This window comes from Anoplophora glabripennis, unplaced genomic scaffold (genome assembly GCF_000390285.2).
Source record: "Anoplophora glabripennis isolate ALB-LARVAE unplaced genomic scaffold, Agla_2.0 scaffold108, whole genome shotgun sequence".
NCBI lineage: Eukaryota > Metazoa > Arthropoda > Insecta > Coleoptera > Cerambycidae > Anoplophora > Anoplophora glabripennis.
Genome location: NW_019416209.1, coordinates 597519 through 617120, shown reverse-complemented (window position 1 = coordinate 617120; position 19602 = coordinate 597519). Strand labels below are relative to the sequence as shown.

General features: G+C 33.0%; 1 protein-coding gene across 3 annotated transcripts in view; it reads left to right on the top strand.

The window, feature by feature from the left end:
* LOC108906588 (ephrin type-B receptor 1-B) overlaps positions 1-19602 on the top strand; it is a 319577-nt gene that overhangs the window by 98282 nt on the left and 201693 nt on the right. For all 3 annotated transcript variants that reach the window (XM_018709892.1, XM_018709891.1, XM_023454425.1), the window contains exon 3: positions 17367-17506. In XM_018709892.1, coding sequence (XP_018565408.1) covers positions 17434-17506 — 73 coding nt within the window. In that variant the 5' untranslated portion in view covers positions 17367-17433. The remainder of the gene's footprint in view (positions 1-17366; positions 17507-19602) is intronic.

Sequence of the window (19602 nt, the reverse complement as noted above, 5' to 3'; positions counted from 1 at the left end):
CTGTCATTTCGCATAACCCCCCTCTAGATATTTGTAATAAGAATTAGAATTGTGATTTTACAACTACGGATATATTTGCGTTGTAATATTATAGCAATAGTTTCGTGGTTATAAAAATGTGCACTTTCCACATTAATTTTAATTTTTTTTTAATGGAACACCCTGTATATTAGTGCATACTTAGCTTCGTAAAATTTTTCTCTTTTCAAAAATATGTAATATGTTACTCTTTCATTCAGGACTGTTCGTCATGTTTCAGTTTAAAACAATTTTTGAAAAAAACAGGAGAGAAATTTATGTCTGACGGATCGCAGAGGCTATGGATGAGGCACGCGGAACAAACAAATGACTTAGACAGAAGTTTATTTATCATCATGAATTTATTTTCTAATACTGTATTAAAAAAATTAATAAAAAAAGCTAAAACTTTTGTATTAAACATTTTTTTGTAATTTGAATAATAAACTCACAATGAGTCGGATTATAGTGACTAACCCTGTACATAATAATAATAATACATCGCATTATTCACTAACGGTGCAATCGTTCTTTGATATTGACGTGTTTGCAGTTCGTTTGATGCAGCAAGTAGCAGATTGGAACGACGAAAAAACGCTTTCGTGCTTCTTGTAGCGAAGTGAGGGATAGTTATATGGCGCAGAGTGGTCGTTAGTAAGTAGCAAAAACTTCTAAAATGGCAATTTGCTAAATGTTCACCTGGCAGCTACAACAGCAGAGCAAACAGAATTGTGGTATTTTCTTTAATTTCGCAGACATTTACGGCGAGAGTTGAAGGAATTGCATTGCACTCTTTACGTTCTATTCCAACTTAAATTACTTTCTATCCATTCAAAAATGGTTCTATTACTATAAATACATTGAATTAATATTTGTAGTACTCGAAGATATTCGAATTTGTTCCTAACAGCCCCAATTTTTAATTTATTACACTAATAGCCCATGTCATTTTTCTAATAGCCCTTATCACTATTCTGATAGCCCATATCACTGTTCCAATAGCCCATATCACTACTCCATTAGCCCAAATCACCGTGTTAGGGCTATCGGAATATAAAAATCGTTGTCACTTCGTAATACCCAAATATTAATTTATTATTATTACTATTTTTATAAACTGTTGGAAATAAGGTTTTATTAACTTATTACTTAATTAAGTACAAAGGTGCCCGCCGTGTTCTTATGAAAACTGGCGTAATCTCAACGGTTGCTAAGCGTAGTTGTTTTTGTTGGCATCTAGGCTGTTAGGCAACCACGTATCGCGTAGAGATTCGAGCGTATCGATAAAGTTAAAGACGCATATCCGAGATGGGCCATCCGCCGCATTATGAACATTTAAATAAAGTAAATTTGACAACATGTCACTCCGAAACAGTTACATCTAGATAATCCTTAAGAGGATGGTCTACTGTGAAAGTCTTCCTTAATGGATCTCGTCTTGAGCAATGCCGATGTATAATCCTTCGATTCCCGAGGCGTAGATATCTTCGCTTTCGACATCTTTATCTGCAATTAAGTAATTTTTAATTGTACGAAATTATGCCTTCTTTAATTTTCGGGCGATTAAAAACGTTTATCGCTTCTGAGAAAATTAGAAAAGGGAAGGGCATCGTTTCAACAAAGACTTGCTTATATATTTGTAGGTAAATTAAAGTAATATTTACTTCTTTTGACCAAAATATATGGTTATTGCTGTGTAAACGGCTATAAAAATATGGGAGTAAAACCCTTTTGACTAGAGTCAATAAAAGTGACACTTATGGTTTCCATGGTATGTGTTTTAAACGTTTTATGTTGCTCGTAACTCTTCCCTAAACAACCGCGAGGGCGTTGTTCATATATTCATATTTCTCCGGTTTTCCCAAACGTTTAGTCCTAATATCTAAGGCGGAAAGACCAATTTCAATACATCTACACCACCTAAAAATCATTAAAAGTTTCATATAAATGGTTCCACATGGAATATCAAAACAGTCGAATCATTTCGTTATAGTAAAAGCTCATATGACACCGCCCTGATATTGACTGACTTAATACAAGCTCATATCATGGTTACTTGGCGCTCATATGTGGGTAATATCTCGTATCGCTGGACCATGATTCACGATTGACTTAGCAGTTCCTAAATCGCAAATGACAATGTCACTAACAACTTTATAACTTATAACGTTAGTGACATAGCTCATACATCAGTAATGATTTATAATATTTGTCACTAATGACCTAATTGATCATGTTTTAAGTGATTTATTATTCATTTGCTACAGTTAGTACTACTAACGACTCATATCTCTATTGACTTAATATAATTTATAACTCATATATTACTAGTGGCTTGATAGCTCATAGCATAGTGTTAGCTCATATATGATTTATAATTTTTGATCATAAGTAGTGATATACAGTTCATGTTCTATGTCACTAATGACTTAATTCCTCATCTTTATTGCATCGATAGATTGCCTTAAAAGTTCTTGTGTATGAGCTTCATGACACTATAACTTGATATCTTATAGCGTCTCGTAGCATTAGATATTGTAGCTCATATATGATTTATAATTTTTGTGGCTAATAGCAGTCATAACTAGTCTATGTCACTAATGACATAATAACTCATCTCTATTGCCTTAATAGCTCACGTCATTGACTCAATAGTTCTTACGTATGAGTTTCATGTCACTAATAACTTGATATCTCATAACATTAAATACTTGTAGCTCATATATGATTTATAATTTTTGTGGTTAATAGCAGTCGGTCCATGTTACTAATGACATAATAGCTCATCTCTATTGCCTTAATAGCTCACATCATTGACTTAATAGTTCTTATATATGAGGCATTACCTCTTCTCTATTGCCTTAATAGCTCACGTCATTGACTCAATAGTTCTTACGTATGAGCTTCATGTCACTTGATATCTCATAGCATTAGATACTTGTAGCTCATATATGATTTATAATTTTTGCTGCTACTGGCAGTCGGTCATAACTAGTGATATACGATTCATGTTCCATGTCACTAATGACATAATACCTCATCTCTATTGCCTTAATAGCTCGCATCATTGACTTAATAGTTCTTATGTATGAGTATCATGCCACTAATAACTTGATAGCTCATGGCAATAGACACTTGTAGCTCATATGTTAATAATGACATAACTTTGCCCTCAATGACTCAATAGCTCATGTCATTAGTGATTTATTATAATATACAGCAATTATCGAACTTATCTTATAATGGTTCATCTTATAAAAAATATGGAATTTATAAAAATCATTCTTTCTCTAACTAGTAAGTAATATGATGCGTTCTAGGAGGCACAGGCTCTATAACTAACGTACGTGTGTTAAAATGTAGCTGTTCTATCCGTTCGTGCATATAAGAATTATAATAAGTTCCACCACGAGACCTATCCATATGCAGGCCGATATAAAAATGCGTAATTGAAACTCCGATGTTCCGATAACGAGATATTCCCGGTTTCTGGCATTAGGAGCTATTAGTCTAACTGTACCGGCTATTTGCTGCTCGTTGAGTATACGCCTAGTTTAAAATGGTTTTTGATTCAATTCCGGTTGATCGGTGTCGAATAAGGTCGGTATTTAATGAAGAACGAGCAAGTGTAGTTGAAGCCGCTTCCATGGTAATTTTATGAAGCTGTTACGGCAGTTATAAATACAAATTTACATTTATAACATGTTAAATCAACGCATTGAGGAATTAAAATGCACATTTTAATCTCTTGGGCGAAAAAACACTAGTCGCAACCTATTTTTACACTTCGTAAATAAGAGTATACTTAATTTCTCGATGATAAAACAGTACTAAAGTGCAAATCTTGAGCGTTTTTGAACGTTTCGAAGGATATCTGAAACGCTATCGTTGGAATTAAATAAAGAACAGTGTATTCTATTTCTTCGAGTTTAGAAGTGCAGTTTAGTCCTCTGGAGGAAACTAAACTGCATTTAAATCCTTAGAAATTAAAGTATGTACTTTAGCACTCTGTAATAAACTAATATGCGATTTTTCTCTAGTGGTCTGGTGCACTCTAGACTTCTGGAATAAAACAAGTTTGTAAAACCATCGGAATTAAATGATGTCCTTTAATTTTTTAAAACGAACTAAAGTGCATTTTAATTGAACTAAGAACTAAAATATACACTTTAGCTCTCTGAAATATACTAAGTATTTATACTAGGTATTTCCTCTAATCAATAAATACAATTTAGTCCTCTGGAGTAAACTAAACTGCACTTAGATCCTTAGGAATTAAAGTATGTATAGCACTTTGTAATAAACTAAAATGCGGTTTTTCTCTAGTAGTATGGTGCACTTTAGACCTTTGCAATAAAGCAAGGTTGTAAATCCATCGAAATTAAATGATGCCCTTTCGTTCTTTAAAACGAACTAAAGTGCATTTTAACAGAACTAAGAACTAAAATATACACTTTAGCTCTCTGAAATAATAATAAAGTAGATACTTTTTATTTCCTCTAATCAATAAAAACAATATAGTCCTCTGAAGTAAACTAAACTGCATTTAGGTCCTTAGGAATTAAAGTATGTACTTTAGCAATTTGTAATAAACTAAAATGCGGTTTTTCTATAGTGGTATGGTGCACCTCTGAAATAATGCAAGTATGTAAATCCATCAGAATTAAATGATGTCCTTTCGTTCTTTAAAATGAACTAAAGTACATTTTAATAGAACTAAGAACTAAAATATACAACTTTAGCTCTCTGAAACATACTAAATAAAGCACCTTTTATTTCCTCTAATCAATAAAAACAATTTAGTCATCTGGAATAAGTGCGTTTTGTGTTCTCATGTTACAGAGTATACTTCAAGTCTTTGAAATAATCTAAAGCTCATTTTATTTCCTCGCATTAAAAAAGTGCGCTTTAGTTATTTGGATATAAAACGTGCGCTTTAGTTCTTTGAAATCAACTAAAGTACATTTTATTTTCTCTAGTTAAAAAATGTACATTAGCTCTCTGAAATGAACTAAAGTTTATTTTATTTCCTGGAATTGAAAAGTGCGCGGTGGATTGTAAATTCAATGATATCCTTTAGTTCTTTGAAACGAACTAAAGTACATTTTAATACTTAAGAACTAAATTCAATCTTTTGAAATAAACTAAAGTGACTTTTGAATATTTAGGAATAAAAATATGCAGTTTAACTCTGAAATAAACTAAAGTGCTTTTTATTTCTTCTCGTTAAACGGAGCACTTTAGGTCTCTGGAATGAATTGAAGTAATCCTTAGGAATTAAAATATGCACTTTGTTTTCTCGAGACTCTTTAGTCCAGTGAAATAAACTAAAGGGCATTTTATTCCTGCGGAGCTAAAATATGTCCTTTAGCTCTTTGAAGTAAACTAAAGTGCGTTCTATTTTCTCGAGTTAAAACCGGCAAGTATGGTGCATTACTGTTCATTCGAATTAAACTACCTATGTTGTTTAGTCCTTTGATGTGAACTAAAGTGTATTTTATTCCTTTGGCATTACAAATGCACTTTAGTCCTGGAAAATGTGTTTCTTTCTAAATATGACTGTGTTCAGAGCACGCTGGATATTTTCACATTATCAAAAAAAAAATTGGGAAAAAATCTTTACGAGTTTTTTTATTTTGGCCGGACCGTATCGCAGAGACGTAAAGCTTCCGCCCCGGTGGATAGGCCCCAGTTATTTCCGAACAAGTTGTATTTTCGAATCTGCTTTCCGCATCGCCGGTCGAAAATCTAATTTTATGACACATCGGGCGTCTGGCGGGTATAACCATAAAATTTCAGGAATAAGCGACAGCCGAATCGGCCGCAACTGTTACTGCGCCCATTGTGAGTTCTTCGCGTCCCTCCGAAAGCGTAACTAGGCTCATTACGCCGAGACAGATGCAAGGCAGCACAAAGAAGAACGGGCCCGACAAAAGGGCATTATCCACACCCCGAGGGGCAGGGCGACTCCTCGGAGGTGTGAAAATGGCGTTCTCGCCAGTCCGTTTGACTACTAAATCGTCCTTGTTAGGTTAAAAATTTAGTGGCCGCCGAGTGACGTTTCCATTCGATCGGACGACGGAATTTATGGAAAACGGCTAATTGAAATTTATAGAAATGGCCGTAAATCGTCGGCAACGACCTTAACGAGCCGCGTTTCGTGTATATTAACCAAGTGTGTACAGTTTTGTGGGTAATATGTGTCTCGGATTCGGCCGGTAATTACGCGCTCTGTCGCACCGCTATTCACGGTGCTGTTAGGTTTTGAACAGTATAATGTCGATTTTATACTCCGTCCGAGAAATGTTCCATTCCCACGACAAATTCAGTCACATAAAGCGTTAACAAACCTCGAGAGTATATTTGAAGAGTAAGTAAAAATATTTGCAAACAGAATATTTTTTAAATACTGGCTTACCATAATACGAAAAAACATTTTTGGAACCGCTGACCTCATCCGTAACTGGCCTGGCTCTGTATGCAAATGTTTATACACACGTTTCTGTAATGAAAACTAAAGTAGAATTGATGATTACCATAAATTAAACTTGCTGTTTTGGGTTTGCAGAAAAAAGCGAACGACATATCTTTTACAGTCACAACTATTCACCTGTTTTTATGTAGTATGTAACTCGGGAACGATTCCAGAGGTTCTCAATAAGTTTTAACTATTTTAATAGATATTAATTCTTGGCACTGTTTTGCAGTTCCGACGATTTTAATTAAAAATTAGAATTTTATTGGTAAATCCTGTCACTATTGCAAGAAATATACAAAATGGTCAGTGTTTTTGTACAGGGTGATGCATAATCCTCTTTTTATTACAGCTTACTCCTTTACTGTTAAGCTACTCGAATAGGACAAACCGTCGTATTAGAGTTTTTCGCAAAAAAAATGGTACACTGAAAAAAAGTACATATTTGGATCAAATTAGCAGTTTTAAATGGAATTATTTGCCGTAAATGTTATTTTATTCTATTCAAATGTATATACTTTCGTTAAACTATGTGAAATATTTGCCGTAATCTATACTTTTTCTTAGAATTTATATTATTTGTAAATATGTATAATTCAAATCTTATATAGTTTTGAATTTTAATATCTCGGTACAATAGCTACAATATCTCTTACAGTTCATCATAAACTGGAAACTACCAGTTCATTAAAATATTTAAAATTTACTAATAATGTAGGAATTATTCAAGACAAATGTAGCATATTATAATCAAACTTATGTTTTCTTGAAAGAAAATTGTAGGTGATAGGATAAACCAGACCTAATCGCGTCAAACGGACACCGGATTCTGATTCAGCGACCCCAAAAACGTATAGATACATAGGTTTAGTTTGTTGACAATTGATTTTCTATATTTGACCTTGAACTGACCTTAAACCAGAGCTGATCGTGTCAAACGGACACCGGATTCGGATTCAGCGACCCCAAAACTATATGGATACCATGGTCTTGTCTTTCGGACCTGCCACTTTTTTTTGTGGGGCTGTGTTATGAGCAACCTTTAGAAATTAAAATATTGATTTGAAATATTTAGAATCGAGATTTTTTCAATCTAGAAAGTGATAATGACGAGCGTTCAAATAAAAACGTGGACGAAGTTGGCTCTGACACATTGGACGTAGGTCGGAGCTTATAGCAACCAACTTAACCTCATTTCTCAACGAGCTGTATAGCAGCTGTCAGTTTCAATAACAAAGTTTTTATACAGCGCTTTGACAGATGACGTTTAAGTTCATTTGCTATACGCTACGCCCTACGTCCAAATTTTCAGAACCAACTTGACCACGTTTTTATTTGAACGCTCGTTATAACGAAAAAAAAATAAATTTTTGACGATTTTGTAAATTTTTTAAAATATTGAGGGACCTCTAAAAAATTTTTTTTGAGCAAATTTTTTGAGGAGGCTCTTAAAACATGATAAACTAACATATTTTCACAAGAGACAGAAAAATATATTCGTTTTTTTTGGGCCACCCTGCTGTCCGTTTATTTTATTCTGTAATTGTATTCTGTTCCTGTCAATTTTTCGTAATAAAAATTTGCAATTTGTTGATTTTTAAGTGAAGTTTGATATTTTTCTCCTTTTAACATCGAAATGCTTTTAGCATTTCAATGAAAAAACAAAAATGCTTTTACATTTGTAACCCGTTCAACCACTCTACTCTGAGGTTTAGTAATTTTTAGTGGACATTGCCCATCATGGTTGGTTGCCTCGATGGTCACGTGGCTTGAACATTTTTAAAGCCTTGTATAATTTATATTAGCTGTCCTAATGGCAACTGAAAATTTCGTTTATCTGGTCTTGATTATTTTGATGCCAGTAAATGCCAGTTAAAAAAAATCCCACTTTCAGCGATTTCCTGTGTAGAGGCGTGTTCAACTAAAAGACGTCTTTTGCCAAGTTGGTTTGGAAAACAAATGCAATAGCGAAAGAATTTTCCGATCCCCTCGTAACAACGCGCAAACCAAATTCTGTCACTTGAAATTCAAATCGGGCTAACATTGTTTTGATGTTAGAGGGCATCGCCTAAATCCGTGCCGCAGTATTTGTTTTTCGACGAGAAGTATCTATAAGTATACCATGAATAATACAACACTTGTTTGCGTATGAAAAATGGCAAGCGGGAGGGCGATCGGCCCCTCCAAACTTGAACAGTCGACAGTTGTTGCAGTCTGAGTTAATAGTAATCTCGGACGTAAAAAATAACGGTGCCGCAGAGGGGAAATTTCCTTTTCAATGGTTATCATCTGAGTGGAATTAATGGTTTTTATTTCATCACTGCATATGGATGTAAAATGTGTGTCAAATTGGGTTAATTACTAGCTTGGATTTTGGACTTCGGAGGGTTCTGAGTGTGGGTGTAATATAACCTACAAAGTATCTCATGTTTTAATTGTTAATGGTACTGGCATGGTCTTTCAACTCGCGAAAAACCGCCCTTAAATACAGAAAATATGGAAAATTAAACAAGAGGAAGGACAACTTCATCTTTCATCCCTGTTTCTTATATCTATGGGATATTAGGGACAGAAAAAATCACTATGAACAGAGAGTATAGCCAAAAAGAACAGATTTCTTTCCACGATTAAAAAACATCTTCCACAAATCATTCAAATATTCTCCTTCCACCTCTCCATATTTAACTTGGTCTCATGAAATGGTTCGTTAAAGCTTTGGACAAAAATAGCGACTGTTTTGGAAATTTAGAAGAGAAGTTTCCGGAAATAAGTTATATTAAACTGAAAGAAGGTACTCAAATCCGCACCGTGTTCAGAGGCGAAGAATTTGTCTCAAAAATGAATGATACTGAAAGAGCAGCATGTCTAAGTTTCAAAAAAGTCCCTCAGAATTTCTTGGGGATCAGAAGAGTGAGGATTACCAGAATTTAGTTGAGGAATTGTTGGAAAACTTCAACCTGTTGGCTGATGAACTTGAAATTACATTTACTAGACACTCATCTTGACTACTTTCCAGAGAACCTCGAAGACCACACCGAAGAAGAGGGTGAACGATTTCACCATGATATCAAGGAAATGAAGCGTCGGTATCAAGGAAGGTGAGATATAATGGCAGATTTCTGTTGGATATTTAAAAGGAAAAACGAGCCAAAAATACAGAAAAGTGAAAGATGCGTAGACCGTTTGAAGATAAAAGAGTTCGAGTTCGTTACAAACGGAAAAAGGAGTAAAGGAAACATAATTTTTTATCTGGAAATGTTTACATCTTGGAATACTCTCAAATCTCTTTGCGGGCATCAAATGGCTGAAGTTCTATCTATCTCTGAGACGGAATTTCCCAGACATTAGGGTTATTTTTGCAAGGTATAAAAGTAGTGAGGGTGATAATTTCAACTTCGGTATATTCAATTTATCATCATGAATCTATAGCAAATAGATCCACCTTAACCAACCTTGTTAATATTATTTATTTGATTGCATATACTTCAGATATTTGTGGGCAGGTTGATGTAGTTTACACAGTTATGTCAAAAGTCTTTGACAGCTTGGATAACTGGATTCTTCTTTGCAAGTTACCAAATTTTGGTATGTCGATAAACTCCTTAACATTTATTGAATCTTACTGTTTAAAAGATCATTGAGAGTTCAGTATCATGGTTTTACATTGACTGAAGTTGTTGTTACTTCGGGATTACCTCAGGGTTCAGTTCTTAGCCCGCTTTTATTCAACAGGTTCATTAATGATATTTGTAGTAATCTTCTTTTTCATTTATGTAGAGGCAATAGGTGCTGAGGTACGGCTAGTTGAAGATAATTTCATGTCCGCGAAAAATGCACAGAACATTTTTTAAAGTACCTTAAAAAATCTTTGAAATTAACTCGACTTTAAGTCATTAGCATAAAAATTAACATAGTTGTGATCAAAATAAAACTGTTAATTTGCTGTTTCGGAAAAAACAGTACAAAAATTAATAAATTTTTCACGACATTTAAAATTAAATGTAATCCTTCTTCAATTTAAATTTTTTTGCGTGCTAATAATATATTATACAAGTTTAAGCGGTTGAGAATGCATGTTTTTGAAAATACTACGGTTTGATTGAAAAAAAATTTTTTTAATGTCAATAAAAAATAACTAAAAATAAAAAAGATACGAAAAATATTTAAGAGTACAAAAGTTTAAATTTTTTTTCACAGAATATTTTGGTTTTGTGTAGGATAAAAATTAACAGAGATGTCGCTGCTAGAAGTTTGCAGTTGAGGACGAAGGTCATGTTTTTCAAACCCCTTAACTTCAAAAATCTCAAAAATGACGCCTAAAAAATATTCTATTTTACAGTACTTTTAGCTGTCGAAATTTTCCGTAAAATCGTTTTAGGATCGTCTGAATAGCTTTAAAGAAGTTCTTAAAAAAACAACGGTACCTTACCGCTTCAATTTTCGGAGCATATCAATATTTTGGGTATCCACAACTTTGGAGCATTCTATATACATAGAATACCTTCACTTTTTCCCTTTAATCTTTTAATACTTCTACTTATCAACTTTAAATGTATAAAATTGTTTTTATTTGTATAATTATAATAAAGGGTGATTTTTAAGAAACCCAGTGATCTTATAAACATTAGAGGACATTATAATTTTTTTAAATAAATTATTATTTAATAATTAACAGCCATTTTTTTATATTTTGTCATTGGGAGTGGTTTTAAAGAGCTAAACAATGCGATAAATTAAAAATTCTATTATAAACAGGTAAAAGAATTTAATTTATCCTGTTTGTACTATCAAATCATTTCAAACTATTAAAAACTATTTTTTTTTTAATATTTTGTTATTAGGGGTAGTTTTTCAAGGATTGAAATATTGTAATAAATTATTTATAATACCGTGAATTATTGAAAAGATTTCTATATATAATGTCTGCGCTATAAAAATATTTTAAGGTCAAAGAAACTATTAATTTTATATTTTTATCATTAAGGGTGGTTTTTAAGGGTTGAAACTTTACAAAAATTACGTAAATTATAACCCACAGTATTTATTCTATATATTAAGATAGGATTTTAGTCTTAATAACACCTATTTTTATATGTATTAAGTTTTTTAGCATAACGGGTGGTTTTCATCCCCTAAAAATAAGAAGCGCATATATAACTTTTCTTCTACAGGGTGAAATAAGCTTAATTCCATATTTCCATAAAATCGTATCTATCCAAAAGTATTCGGAGGTTTTACCCTATTTTTCTCTTCGTTCCCTGGACTAAAGATTTGGGTGTAATTTTTGATACAAAATTAACTATTTTTCCTCACATGAACTACATTGTATTTATTCAAAAAAAGTCTTGGAGTTCATATTAAAAAAAATGTTTTTAATTTTTTTATTTTCTTTTTTTTTTGGCTATTTAACATTTTTTGATGAAAACAAAAGATGGATTTTGCGAATAAAATTGTCGAAGCCCATGAACCTTTCGAAAGGGAAGCAAACGTTTTGAAATTATTTTTCCGCTGTAATTTTTATGATTTCTTAAAGGTGACAAAAACTAAAAATCTTTTTCTTCCACTTCCTGACACTAGAAACTTGGAGCTCCAGTCTAATATTTTTTTTTATTGCTTTCCGACCATTTTTCGCTAAGTTACAGCCTTTTGAAAAAGCACCTAAATATTTAGCGTATTTTTTCTTCTAATTTGGTGACGGTTTATGTACGCGTTTAAAATTCGCCCTGTATACTTGCATACAAACGATAACAAGGATAACGATAACGGAAAGGATTGAGGCTCACCCGTAATTTCCAATTCAAATGCGCCGCGTTGGAAGGTTAAGCTCAGAATAACGCATTTTTTAAATCAAAGTCCAATTTGTCAAACGTCGAAGTTTAATCTCTGGCCGTTGAACGGCCCACTCGGAATCCAGTAGTTTGAATAAATAAGAAATACTGCCGCAATTAGTGCGGTAATGGGTTTTCAGTTTTTAGATTGTGGGTCGATTATGGTGTTGCTACCTATTTCCAGGGCCCGATAACCACGGCTACTTACTACTCGAGTTGGTGGAGTAGAAGAAAGAATTCCGTGAGAGATAAGGTTTCCTTAAACGCTCTTGTAAGAGGTAATAAGTATCGACACCTCCTAAAATTCGAAATAAATTACGGAAATTCTTGGGAGATAATAGGTTAAAAAATAAGTTAAGTATATTATCAACGGTAACGACTGGTAGTCATGGGAGACGGAAAATAGATTTTATAGTCGAAAATCGCTACCCAAATCCTCTATCTCAGTTCTGTTACTCGTTTAAAAATTGTTTTTTTGTTTTCAAATATGTACAGGGTGATTCACTATATTTTGACACCCCATTAACTTGTTGTTTTTAGAGTTATAAAAAATGTAAAACACAAAAGTTGCACGGTTTTTTATGAACTTTTCGAAACTGAAAAACGAAATGAAGTTCAAATAAAATGGCTGCAGATGTTAACTTTGTTAATTTAAATGGAACACCCTGTATATTTTTACATATTTGTTCCTTCTTTCTGCAAGCATAGAATAATAAATATGCCTTGCATAAATGAAGTAGACAAATTAAAGTCCGAAGTTTATTAACACTAAAATTTGATATATAACAATAATTTGCTTTAAATTAGTAACAAAAATCATTTACAATTTTTTTTGAAAAGTACAATTTGAGAAGGAACCTTTAACATTAACACCAGAAAAACACATACATTTTCTTTGCCATCGAATAAATGTTGTTCATTTCATCAAAGAATATGTTGAAAGTCAAAATTTATTACATTTCTAAACGGTTCTGTAAACTCTAAAGCATACTACAAAAAAAAGGTATACTTGTCGCGAAGATTTGTATCCTTTATTTAAAATCCGTAAATCATGTGAACTGGTAAAGCAACGAGAATTATGTTAATTTAGTTCTAAAGAAATGAAATGACACTCGCGCCCATCTCTCGTCCAAGTCAAAGAAAATGTTGGATGCAATTTTGAAGGTTCTGTGATAGAAATTACATTATTACTCACTGTTCGTGTTTTTCATCTCTATTTGAGTAATGTTACAAAAGTTTTGCAACTATAACTAATTTCTTAGATATAAAGTTTGCTGAGAAATATTTATGTTCCTTTGTTATTCCGTACAAATGCTTTATCTCAAGTATTACTAATTATATTAATCAAGTAAAGAAAACTTTATGTAACCCTAAATATTGCTGGGTAATGATTACGATGTTTTTATAAACCATTAAATATATTAAAAGGATTTATCAACTGTATTTTTTATTCCGATAAATATATCACAGCTTCCTAGTCTTTTTTAATTAATCTAGTTTTTTAAAAACATTACAAAAAATCATCTGTTGTGGATAATGTATTCTTGATAACAATGTACATGGGATTTAGGAAAAATGTATAAGTTTGAAATCAATTTCGTTTTTATCAAGTCTTTCAAATGTATTCCCTCCTTGCTGTCAGCTGATTGCGACGTTGCCACATTAATCCTCTAGTCAGACAGAAATGCAATTATTGGTTTCTGTTTTTAATTAATACAGCTGCACTATGTTCAAAACTTACATTAGTTTTACATAAAAAATAAGATAAGACTGTGTACTATCTATGGAAAAGTTTTGTTTCACAATTTCTACATTTTTTTCTCAGTTATGGGTAAAAAAAGGACCGCACCGTCCATCTTCGCCATATAAACCTATGTCAAAATGAACAACTTTCAACAACAATATCTCAAAATCTAGATTCAAAAAAAAATTTCAAAAAAATATTACGCACAGAGTGGGTAATACTGGGTAATACGCCGTATAAATTTCAAGTGCATCTGTACATTTGAGTAAACCCGATATACCTCCTTAAGAATTTAGTATCAATATAACTAGTGTCACAACAATATTTTCAATTGTAACACCGAAAACAGTCGATCTTTTGTCGGATATAAACACAATGCGTTCGAAATGACACCGAAAACGTCACAGATTTGATGGATAACCTTTGTATTCTAAGAGGCGGTAGTTTGTCTATCTCGGCCCGTTTACATTACACTTTATTTTATTAGATCCAAGCCCTGCCCTATCGAGCATGTGGGCAGTATCCACAAAAAGAAATATAGGCACTCCAAGCCTTTTTATAATATGATCTATTTATGCTGTCCTGCATATTATTATAAACTAGTTTACTTAAATAGTTGTACAAGTAGTAATTATCATTAATATTTAAAGATCGGTGTAATATCTCTCCTGATATTTATGGGCCGAGTTTTATATTTATAATAGATTATCGGTGATAAATATGCATGTTGGGACGTTGCGTGATGTAAAAGTGCATGGTGGAATGCCCTCGTGCTGCGTTTTGTTCTTTCATTATGTTTAATTCTAGCTCCTTTGTGGAATAGGATCGGAGGCATTTCAATATGGCTACACAAAATACAATCTATTATTAATGTGTGTAGTTATAACACTCTTGACTATAATTTATACAGGGTGTTTGTAAATGAGTGCGAAATATTTTAGGAGTTATTTTGTGAAAAAGAAGTTTATATAAACGTAGGTCGAAATATGCTTCGTTTCCGAGATACAGAGTGTTTAAATTTTTATTTTTTATTTATTTTTATTAATTATTTCAAATAGTTTTTATTTATTTATCTTTTTATTTTTATTTTTTAATTACAATATCCAACGGGCAATGCCCAGTTACAGGATAAGGTTTCAAACTAAAAAAAAGAGTGAAAGAGAAAAACTATTCTTAAACAAAATAAATACCACAAAACATAATATCTAAAACAAACAGGGAACAGACATATAATATTAAAATGCTATAATACAATACAAACAAATGCAAAAACATACTTATACAAACATAAAATTAAAAGGAACACTTTTTTAATTTGAGTAATACTGGAGCAAAGTATATCTATGCGAGATTCAATGTTAGAATAACCAATAATCATTTGGTGAACCGGAGACGCCATATATAAATTAGTACGATGATGCTTGATCGCGAAAAGGTGTAAATGTCGGGTATAAGTTCTAGGAATATGAAAATTGATCATTTGTATCTATATCATCATTATCATTATATCTTCACATAATTATAATGTTATTATTCAAGATCTTGTATAAGAAAATAACAGAATTTAACTTGCGTCTTTGAGACAAGCTACTCATATTGAAACGCTTGAAAAATGCTTCCTGAGGAAACCCTTGAGGAGGAGACTGGCCATCAATAAAAAATGTAGCTGATCGTTAATAAAGAATTTGAAAAAAAGCATAAAATTCAATTTTCTGATTTTTTTTACTTTTTTGCCTATGGTTTTTTTTTGAGTAAAGATAGATATAGGCATTGCTTCATAGAAGAAAAAGTAGATAAAACTTCCTTCAAAACAAAAGGTTGTAGAGTATTTTTGGATGAAAATTGACTGATATACATATGGCCGCTCAAACTTAGCCAATTTTTCGATTCTCGTCGCGTTACCCTTATACGTTTTTATTCAAATTTTTTTCCAAAAAGGGAAGGAAATAAGACGTTCAAGGATTTTCATCACATGACTTGTTCGAAGAGTAATTAAAGATGAAAAAACTGCGAGGTGCTATTAAATTAGAGGGTTGAAATAGAGGATAAGGGTGAAAATGTACTTTTGCACTTTTTTAAATATAGCACGAAAACGAAGCAAAATTTCGGTATAGTTCATAGGAAAAATTTTGTAGAGAATTTAATTTCCCATCGAAATGGCTAATTTAAAAAATTTTAATGAATATTGTTATGCAAAAAACGTTAATAAACAATTTTAAAGAAAGCAAAAAATCTGATCTTTTGATTTTTTTTTACTTTTTTAATAAAATAATTTAGTAAAAACTTGAGAATTTATGTACAATAAAGTTTAGTAATAATGTATATATCCACTAGTCCACTAGTGATGTAACGAATGCCAGTTTTTAAGCATTCGCGAATGCGAATATCTGTTGTTGACATTCGCGAATGCGAATGCGAATACGAATGCGAATACGAATATTCGTTTTTAAATCTAGCGCCGTTTATCTATGATTCAAAATATGCCGCGCGCGGCGTACATAATATTTCCGGTGACAGCGGCGCTAGAGGTTAAAGAAATTAGCGTTGTTAAGTTGGTAGAACGGTATTTTTGTATGATTGGAATTTTATTTTGTTTTCGCTACCGGCTCAGATGAGTTTGAGAATTGTGAGGTTAGACTGTTGTTAGTTATTTCTTAACTTTTTTGTTTAATTTACCTAATATTGTTTTCACATTCTGTATTTTTCTTTTACGTTCATATTCGCAAAATATTCAAAAGATATTTGCGAATGCGAATGCGAATATCATAAATCAAACGAATATTCGCGAATGCGAATGCGGATATTCGTTACATCACTAGTGTCCACGGATGGAGTTGACAAAGGAGAAACTCTTTTGTTTTTGACTTTATCGAAAAATGTCACTGTTTATAAAAAGTTCTGCCCCTCGAAATAATGAGACTGTCATACAAACATCTCAGATTAGACATAAAGGATGCTCATAAATTAAAAAAACACGAAAATACTCAAGAGAAAAGTACCATTATTTATTATTTTACACAACATTTTTGTAAAACAAATTTGTTTACAACCTCAAATAATGTCGTAATACAAATTTTAAAATAAAATTCAAGAACTCTATAGGAAAGAATCCCCTTAAAATTCACCAAAGGATACGAGGTTTCATTTTTGGCTACCATTTGTGTTGCTACAGCAATTCGTCATACCATACCAAAAAGTTGTGTTTGACATTGGACATTTTACCACCTATGGGTATGATAGATGTACTGGGTACCCTTAGATTTTTTATAACTTTTGCAACTATATGTATTTTTTTTTTCAGCATGAAGTAGCTGTCGTCTCGTCAGTCCCCCGACAAGGGCCGGACGTCCCTTTGTAGCACGTCCGCCATGGGTTTGATGTGGCGTGTTTTCCCCCTTCTAGCTGTGGCCCTCACGTACTTCCGGACCAGAGCAGAACAAGGTAAGTGACCAAAATTTCCCAGCCTCTGGTGTATCTTTATATGGTTAACCATTACTTACCCCAACACCTCTCAATTGTCTCCCGATGATGCCAGTATACTTGCTGAAACGCGTGACAAGTACTTTTGACGCCAATCATAATCCAAATCGGTGCCAAGACGTAATATAGCATAAACAACGATGATATCTTGGAGAAAAATGCTTTGTTTTTCTTAGATTTGCACTTTTTTAAGTGCACGTTAGAGTTATGTTGGTTTTCCTGCACGCTACATGTAAAGGGACACTCGACCTAAATTGATTTTAAATTCCAGCAAGGGCGTGAGGGTCGCCAGTGCCTTAATTAAACACAAATACCCTTTAAATTAGTTTCCAGAGTAAACCGGAATACAAAACTATGTTTTAGTATGCATATTATCTTTGTACCGCTGAAAGTGGAATGACTTAAACACACAGTGAATTTAGTAATTAGTTATGCGGAATACAGCCGCATTTTCTCGTTTTGCGCGCGTTTCCACAAGTAAAATTTGAAGTTTAATGTAGATCGAACCCTTTCCTTATAAAATAGCTTCAATTTAAGATAAACACATTTTTAATAATGGCATTCCACGTATGCAGTTGCAGCAAAATATTCGCCGCAATGCCGTCAAAAATAAGCAATTAACAGTCACACAAACGATCCCTGACAGCGTGCCAAAAATATGGCGTCTCCTGCTTCGACCTCGATAGTAATGGCACAAAATCGAGTGTGCCCCGTCAGGAAGTACTCCCAACATATTAATGGGTCGTTATGAAATGAAATGTGTCGTTGTTTTCCTAGTTTGACACGCGAAAACACAGCTCGGCAATAATAATCTGTCCCAACGCGACGCATCGCATTCGACGCCGATATCTCAGCGTGTTTATCGTTTTCGACACGCCGGAAGTGGATTTAATCGAAATTTAAATGGTTTTTGGAAATTAGATCGCCTTGTTTACCGATTTCGACTTTGATTGAACTGCGACGAAAATAAGAATCACCTTAAAACATCGCCGGGACCACACACAGCGCTATGGTATAAGACCACAAGGAACGCTATGCTAACTATGTTCGTTATTTTCACTGTATACATTGAAAATAGCTATGTTTTCTATATACGTTAAAATGGGAACTACTCGGAGCGCTATACTAGCTATTCGTTATATCAAAACAGTCATTGCGAGCATACGAAGCACTATGGTAGCTATGTTATTTTCACTGTATACTTTGAAAATAGCTATGTTCGCTGTATACGTTAAAATGGGAACTACTCGGAGCGCTATACTAGCCATTCGTTATATCAAAACAGTCATTACGACATACGACGCACTATGGTAGCTATGTTATTTTCACTGTATTCATTGAAAATAGCTATGTTCGCTATATACATTAAAATGGAAACTACTCGGAGCACTATGTTATATATTCGTTATATCAAAACAGTCATTACGATCATACGAATCACTATGGTAGCTATGCTATTTTCACTGTATACATCGAAAATAGCTATGTTCGCTATATACATTAAAATGGGAACTACTCGGGGCGCTATATTATATATTCGTTATATCAAAACAGTCATTACGATCATACGAAGCACTATGGTAGCTATATTATTTTCACTGTATACATTGAAAATAGCTATGTTCGCTATATACATTAAAATGGGAACTACTCGGAGCGCTATGTTATATATTCGTTATATCAAAACAGTCATTACGATCATACGAAGCATTATGGTAGCTATGTTATTTTCACTGTATACATTGAAAATAGCTATGTTCGCTATATACGTTAAAATGGGAACTACTTGGAGTGCTATACTAGCTATTCGTTATATCAAAACAGTCATTACGATCATACGAAGCACTATGATAGCTATGTTATTTTCACTGTATACATTGAAAATAGCTATGTTCGCTATATACGTTAAAATGCGAACTACTCGGAGCGCTATAGTAGCTATTCATTATATCAAAACAGTAATTACGATCATACGAAGCATTATGGTAGCTATGTACATTGAAAATAGCTATATTCGTTATATACATTAAAATGGGAACTACTCGAAGCGCTATGTT